General features: G+C 38.8%; 1 protein-coding gene across 6 annotated transcripts in view; it reads left to right on the top strand.

The window, feature by feature from the left end:
• The first annotated feature begins 3245 nt into the window (after positions 1 to 3245).
• Positions 3246 to 8462, top strand: part of nfat5b (nuclear factor of activated T cells 5b) — a 33062-nt gene continuing 27845 nt past the window's right edge. For 4 of the 6 annotated variants that reach the window (XM_052063754.1, XM_052063759.1, XM_052063755.1 and 1 more), the window contains exon 1: positions 3470 to 3555. Coding sequence is in view for 2 of the 6 variants with exons in the window: in XM_052063752.1 (XP_051919712.1) it covers positions 3483 to 3555 (73 nt within the window). In the remaining 4 variants the exon portion in view is untranslated. Of the gene's footprint in view, positions 3556 to 8462 lie in introns of all 6 variants that reach the window. The other 2 variants (XM_052063752.1, XM_052063751.1) reach the window with 1 other exon arrangement.

Here is an 8462-nt window from a genome sequence, read left to right as displayed (position 1 = left end):
CGACTGTGTTTTTTGAATTATGTGTTTAACTGACTGGGTAATCTCACCACTGGTGAGACCTGTGCAGTCAAAAAGATTCACAATTATTTGCCATTGTGTAGATTGAAATGTGAATGTGTCCGTATCGCAATATCGGCATGTCCTGTAGACTATTCATGAGAAAAACTGCCGTGTTAAGTATCACTAGATTTTATGATCTTTATAACGAGCATCTCTGGTGAGTACGATGTATTTTAATTTGTGTTCATATTTTTCTCATGTTATTTGTTTTTATTAGGGCAAACGCACGTGATAAATGAATCTGTATTAAAAGAAACACCATTACTGGTAAGATTATTTTCAACAAATGTTTTGCTTTTATAAGTTAGGCCAGGGGTGTGCAAACTTTTTGGCTCGAGGGCCACATGGATTTCTAAAATTTGACAGGTGGGCCGGGTCAGCACAAGATACGGTACATATAAAAAACTGCATAGGTTGACATTCCACATCTAACATCAACAGAACAAAAGCATTAAAGTGTGAACATACTGTACTTTTTTTTTAAGTGAAAACAGTGAAACAACTATTGTATATGTCCTACATGAATGTCCAAGTATGTTAACAACATACATGTGTGACAACACAAGCAACAAGTGCAACATTATATTGCCCAAAAACTGTAGCAGACAGTGCAGGTATATAAAAAAATCTATACAAAATATTACAAAGTTAGGACTATTTGCTACAAAATGAGACAAGTAAGAGACCTGGTGGCTTTTCTTTCCTCTCACTCACTGTCTCAAACTTTACCTCGTCTCGATCACCACACATAACAGCTTTGCTCAGCTGATGTCGTGCAACGAACTTTTGAAGCCAGCCTCGGGACGCTTCGAAGTCTTCGATGCTCATAGTTAGCGCCTCCTCTCTTACTAGCGGTCCATTTTGCGGAAACTTTTTAACATGATAACAGCTGTGCAGTTTGCGGAAAGTTTTTTAACATGATAACAATCAAACCATTCTAGGAAATGTTCATTTACTCGAGCCACAAGCAATTCACTCTGAGCATGGAAATTGTCAGAATCGGACTGAGTAAGAATCGTTTCCTTGTTTTTCAAATTCTCGTAGATTTGAGTCTTTCCGACTCCAGGCGTCTCCTGAATGTTTCGTACTTTGTTACCCGCTTCGTTTAATCAGATACATATCACTTTCCCTTCCACGGTCATTACTCTCTCCCTCTTTCTTCGTCTTCCCCTTCCTCCCTGTGCTCTGCAACTTGAACTGCGCCACCTGGTGTTGAAATACCTGTCATTACAAGTCCAAACAAAATGCAATCAAACCTTAATTGTACACCAATCTTCGGCGGGCCGGATTAATAAGACCAATGGGCCGGATCCGGCCCGCGGGCCGTAGTTTGCCCACCTCTGAGTTAGGCTGATGTTAAAATAAAGGCAAATGAACCCTGAATTATTCTGAAAGTTTATCTACTTCATTTAGAATCGTTAACCTACCAAACAAGATTCACAATCTTTTAAGGGTTCATAAGAACAACTTCATAAAATCTACCCTACAAGTGTGGCATAAAAATAAATCAGTAAATCAGATTACAACATTAATGCTAACAAAGCTGTGGCTTTATCATTTCCATTTTTCATGTTTCATTAAACAATATGTAAAAATGTGGACTGCACTTCTTAAGCACTGGACTTAATGTTGCATCAGAAAAGTAGACACAGTGTTTCAGTCTCAAAACAAAATAGAACATATTTATTTATTCCTCAAAATTCTACAAACACCACCCCAAAATGACAATTCAAATGTATTTAAAAATAATAATCAGAAATCACATATATGTACATGTCTTATGATGATGTCTTATTCTTATTTTTAAGTATACTTTTTAAATATTCTTTGCTCTATTCTGTGTTAATGCACATTTGGCGTTCCGGCCATCAGTCTTTTTGAAGATGACGCCACAAGCTTGCCACAAACAAAGTTTTTTGGGGCAGTTTTGACCATTCCTCTTTGTAGCACCTCCCAAACTCCATCAGGTTGGATGGAGAGCATCAAAGCCATTTTTAGAGCTCTCCAGAGATGTTCGATCAGATTCAAGTCTGAGCTCTGGCTCGGCCACTCACTGATACTCACTGAGTTGTCCTGAAGCCAGTCCTCTTTTGTCTTGTGCTCAGGGTCATTGCCCTGTTCCGAAGGTAAACCTCCCCAGTCTAAGGTCCTGGCCGCTCTGAAGCAGGTCTCCGTACATTGCTACATTAATCTTTCAATCGTGACTGGTTTCCCAATTCCCATTGCTGAAAATCATCCCCACTTTATGATGCTGGTATCACAGTGGGTCACTGTACTGTAGGGATAGGGGGTCAAGTGATGAACGGTGCCTGGTTTCCTCCAAAGTGATGACTGGCATTCACGGCAAAGAGTCTTTGTCTCATCAGACCAGAGAATTTTGTTTTTCATGATCTGAGAGCCCTTCGGATGCCTTTTGGCAAATTCCTGGCAGGTTGCCATATGCCCTATATATACAGGTGTGTGCTTTTTCAAACGATTTGCAATCATCTGAATTTACGTAGGTGGACTCCAATTAAGCTTTTAGGCACATTTCATGAATGATCGGTGGAAGCCTGAGGCGCCTGAGGGCAATTTTGAGCTTTGTGGCAAAGGCTTTGAAGACATTTGTGCATGTGATTTATTTGCTGTTGTTGGTGGGGTTTTTTAATAAGTTAAAAAACATTTCCAAAACACAATTTTTACATTGTCACTAATGTGTGGAGTGTGTCGAATTTTGAGGATAATTTTAATTATTCTGTTTTGAATGAGGCTGTCACTAAACAAAATGAGGGGAAAGTAAACTGTTGTGAATGCTGTCCAGATACACTGTATTCAAACACTATAAAGATAAATATATAAAATAAATAACTGAAGTGCAGCATATTTTTCAATAGTGCGGCATTTGTGATTTTACTACATTGCAATGTTGATTTAAATTCGATTCATTGATCATCGGCCCTAGATTTTATGTATTATTTTGTAACATGACGACGTGATATTGGGGGTACTAATATTAGATCCCCACTGAAGGCACAGGTCCGAAATCCGCGATTTAAAACAGTCAAGGTTGAGCAACAAACCGCCCGAGATGGTGCAAGTGTACTTAATCAAGTGTCCAACGCTTGGTGGTGGTGCGACTTATTGCGTCACCTGCGTGGGCGTGGCTCTCGGTGCCACTGGCACTGGGTGGCTGGTGGCTTGGGAGGGCGGACTGAGGGGGGCGGAGACGAGGCTGACGACGACGGCGTGAGAGACTAAGTGAAAACAGACAGAATACAAACATTGGACACTTTTGGCGAGCTGGACGTACGTGGCCACAAGTTTGGAGGCCCCCTCCTTCCCCGTCTCACTTTTTCCTCGCACCAACCGTCAGCGGACAGAGTAGCTGTGACGTCACGCGTTTGCCCAGCGCTGCCCGGCGTCCGCCCTCTGGAGGGATTGCGATGCCCTCTGACTTTGTCGCGCTTTTCAGCGGGGAGCTCGACCTCCATTTGCCCGGATCATTTTCCTCCAAAGGTAACAACTCTCATGACGCTTAGTGCGGTGTTTGTTTTTGGCTTGATACCTGAAGTGGCAAGCCCACCTCACACCGGTCAAACCAGTTTAGGGTTATTTGACTGAAAACCAAGGGAGTTCGGACACGGGTTGACCCCGTAAACATAAGCGTGTGATCTGCACGGAGGCCTAAACAAGCCCTCAGGTAGGTTAGCGTAAGACACTTCACAGCACGTAAAGTAACACGACTGTCTGAAGTCGTAAGGTATTTTCCACTATTGCATTTTACAAGGAAACTACTAGTGGGTTGATGTGAACAAATTCAAATCAACTTGGCATTGTAGTAGAATGCACATTTAAAATCCCGAAGGCTGTAAGTTTGGTTAAAAACAACACAGGTCAAATTGATAACATTGCAGATCTGTTACCATTATTGTTGAGATCAAATTTATGATTGACTGACTTATGTTGACACCACATATGTCTGGTAAAATTGTTTTTGGTGGTAGTGAACGCTTTAAAAGACTGTAAGTCAAAGTGTTTAATAAGTTAATTACTCTAATTGAAACAGATAAATAATATTTTTTCCATATAATTTTATCGTTTGTTTGCCTTTATTTTAGTGTAAGTTGAACCTATTAAATGAATCGCAATGTTTAGCTGCACTTATTTTACATCTCCTCAGGTATCATGACTGAATCTCTAGTTTTGCTTTTACAAGTCCCAAATGCTGATATACATAAAACTGGGAAAATAAAACATGAAAAAATACTGGGAAAAAAGAAAATTATAATGTGAATAGGGGCGGCCCGGTAGTTCAGTGGTTAGCACGTAGACTTCACAGTGCAATTCCAGCTCCGGCCTCCCTGTGTGGAGTTTGCATGTTCTCCCCGGGCCTGCGTGGGTTTTCTCCAGGTACTCTGGTTTCCTCCCACATTCCAAAAACATGCATGGAAGGCTAATTGAACACTCCAAATTGTCCCTGGGTGTGACTGTGAGCGTGAATGGTTGTTCGTCTCTGTGTGCCCTGCGATTGGCTGGCAACTAGTTCAGGGTGTCCCCCGCCTACTGCCCGAAGACAGCTGGGATGGGCTCCAGCACCCCCGCGACCCTAATAAGGATAGAAGCGGTCAGGAAGATGAATGAATATAATGTGAATATGCAGTGGACAACTGTAGTTTTAAATTGTAATATCCCCAATCACCACTCAATGGAAGACATGTCTTTTACTGCCTAATTATTTGGCTACTGGAGAGTAGGCCAAATAATTTTTTTGCGGATTTGGAATAATATGCCCGACGTAGTACCCCAATATTATCGTAAATTTATGCTGTCCTTGAATGGTAATTTTTATGCACGGGAGCCCTTTGCAATGGAAGAACAATTAAATATTTATTTAAATCCTTTGTTTTTAGTTTGAGATAGTCAATCTATGATACATGCGTTGAAAAATGTATTCTAATAAAAGACAATTTAAGAGCACATGTTTTGGCCACATTTAAAATAGAATTTTTGTCATACACCTGATTAGGAAGTGCGAGATCCGTTCTGGGCGCCCAGTATTATTGGTGAAAAATTGTAGCCTCCCCCAACATTTGAGCTGACCATCCTTGCTGTATTTGTTCACAAGTAGAATGTTAAAATGTTACTAGTTGTACTTTCAGCACACAACTGTCAACTCTGCTCGTAAAATCACAACTGTCAACTCTGCTCGTAAAATGCATTTATCCTACAAAATATGCTTAAAGTAAATGTACGATACTAGGCAAAGTAATGTGCTCGTCCTCACTAGTAAAATTAAGTCAGCACACAAGTAGGAACAACTTGGGAACGCTAGTAGAGCAATTATGTTTTACAATCAACTTTTTTCTGCTGCCTTCTGATGCATGATATTTCTGCACAATAGTAGGGAAACTTTGGACTTAAACTAGGACTAGTCGTGAAGTGCTACTAAAAAGTGCTAAATGTTAACTTGTTGAATCACAAATTGAACAAGTAGCTAACAGTTGTCAATTTGTGAACACATACGCCTCACTGGAAGTAATGAGTAGTTGTCCGACAAGATGAAAACTGTTTGCTACTAATACTACGAATGATAATGTTGGACTAGTTAATCTAGCACTTGAAGCCAGACACACTTAAAGTCACAGATTTTACAGTATGGAAGATGATGAAGGTGACCCCAAGTGGACAACAATAATACCAGCCCCTCACATGGAACTTTCGTTGTTTAATAATGCAAGATAATTTCTATCAGATTTAAATGATAGGCTATTCGGTAGGATAATCAATACTAAAAATATTGTTATTGTTGTTAAAAGTTGCTGCAGCATCGCTTCCAAGTAACATCATTTTTTTTCCCCACTACCAGGGTTAAAATAATTTGGGATTTTACGTTGTAGTTACTTTTCTTTTTCATTTTAAGTGAGTTTTTTCAAATTCTACTTACATTAAAAAATGTATATTTATAAATGCTTTGTTTTAGTTTTATTCATTTTATTTCACAGGTCACAAAACGTAATTTGTAAGCAAATTAAGTAAACTCCAATTTCCAAATAACTGTTTGACTTTCCTTCTTTCTTACGGCCATACAATAATTCTGACAAAAACACATTTAAAATCAATTCCTAACACTTGCTGAAATTAATTGACATAGACGAGAACAAAATATTTTCAATTAGTCATTGTTTCTCCAAGCAGTTGTTGTTCGACATTGTAAATTGAATTTCCGCTACAGTTACAGTGAATATGGTGAATAACTTTTAACCCTTCTTCGATGCCATGCCACGCCCATAATTAAGTTCTTATTAGCCAGATTAATGCCAAGTATTCTGCAAAGGGGACTCCTTACCGCCCCTAAATGGTGGCATTTTGCTCCTAAAATTTGAGATAGGGCAAGAAAATGTTCATTTAAAACCTCTTCCACAGTCAATGTTAAAGCATCACGGCTTTCCGTGTGTCCTGTGAAGTTCGTGATTGCAAAAGCAACTATCTCTTTTAAATAGTTTTCTTATATTGACACCCAACCAAAGGCTGGTCAATCATTAAAGGGCTGGCTGCGCAGTGCGTGTGTAAACCCTGTCTTAAATCACTAGATTAATATTGACACTGCTGCGTTAAGCAAACTCACAGGCATGCGCTTCAAAATACTTGATTTCCTAGAAAAGTTAATATCAGGTGTTGCAGGAGGGGGAACAAATTCGTCTAAATCCATCAGATTTTTCCTGACGCTTTTTAATGATTCTCTATTCCTGCCATCAGTTTGAAAAGCAATCAGAATTTAGTTTGCTTTGGAAACGATGTCCAATGTATGACACTGTGGTCTGCTTCGACAAACATGACTGTGCAGTGTGCGCTCGTCTAAACAGACCGGCAGGTGAAAGTGATATGAGCCTAAAACTGACTCCATTCAGGGCATCTGCTGACATTGTTGGACTTTTTCCTGTCAAGGACATTTCACTGACTGAGATCTTCACATACACACGTTTGTATTTTCTCAGCAATTCTGAAAGAGATTTGTCCTTCAGTGAAATGCTTGGCTTTAATTCGTACCAGTCATGTTTTATGTCCAAGAAAGTGGTGGGCATTGTTCACCATTGCTACCTTCTTTTGAATGACATTGATGTAATCATTGACTTTAAACAAACCCTAATAAAAAGGCAAATCTTGTTCAGGTCATAATGTGACCTGCTCTGGTATTTACTGCACACTTGTGACTAGGTTTCAGCTCTGCGTTTTAATATACGAGTGGTTTAACCTGTTGTGGACATGCTTGGACAATGTGTACTACACAAAGGATCTTTTAAGGTCGTACACAGTTCCTTTGCAGGATGCTAATCCACCTTGGATTCTGTTAGAGGGCTAGCACAAGACAGGAACATTTTCCAAAGCCTGTTTTTTATTTTCCTTTTTTGCTTTGAAGAGCTAATATTGGCCAATGAAATTGGGTGGATGATTCATTGGTTTGGCCTTATTTTTTATTGTTTGTTTATTGTTTGATTGTGAGAAGCCCAAATTGAAATCATGTTTCGATTCAAAATGGGGTCACAGACCCAATTAAGATCACAAATTGATCCACCACAGTGCTGTTTAGACTAGCGGGGGCATATGCAACATACAGGTAATATGCCCCCCACCCAAAAAAAATCCCTTTCAAGAACATATTTACATTCTTAATAGCTGCTCAAATGTAAAACATTAAACACGGTAAAAAAAAATATATATATATATATATATATATATATATATATATATATATATATATATATATATATATATATATATATATATATATATATATATATATATATATATATATATATATATATATATATATATATATATATATATATATATTCTAATGAATGAGTAAGGCCTTCATGAATGACCTCATGCATCCGAATTTTGAACATTAACCGTCACACATGGAAATGGAAGGACATCTGATTTATTTTTTTTAATGGATATTTTTCCAGGAAAATTTAATTGGTTTCCAAATTGTGCAGCGTTTCAATTGTCATGGTTCCACTGTAGAAGTGTATCTAATGTTACAAAAACTTGTTTTATTGCAACCAAATTAGGCCACCAGACTGCAATTTCAGCTGGTGGTCAGGGATTCTGCCTTCAGCGTTGCCCATTTTCTCCAGCCTACCAGCTGCATGATGTTTTTGAGAAATTAGTTGTTTTGGCAAATAATCACATTATTTTCCTTAAGTTGAACATCAGTCAGTTGGATGGAAAGTATTGCTTTGGGGCAAACTGTCCCTCTGTGTTTATTGTGTTGGATCCATGTCAATCCCTGCTGCTCGGTTCAAGGTAGTTGAGTTGTGTTTTATGTCATTCGTAACCAGCCACTTGTCGGCTTGCATGTACATTTTCAGTGTTCACGAGTTTCTGTGCAACGTGGATGAAATCTTCCCCTCATGTCA

Source organism: Hippocampus zosterae, chromosome 4 (assembly GCF_025434085.1).
Source record: "Hippocampus zosterae strain Florida chromosome 4, ASM2543408v3, whole genome shotgun sequence".
In the NCBI taxonomy this organism is placed as follows: domain Eukaryota; kingdom Metazoa; phylum Chordata; class Actinopteri; order Syngnathiformes; family Syngnathidae; genus Hippocampus; species Hippocampus zosterae.
The sequence above is the reverse complement of the archived record's forward strand: the minus strand, read 5'-3'. Positions and strand labels throughout refer to the sequence as shown.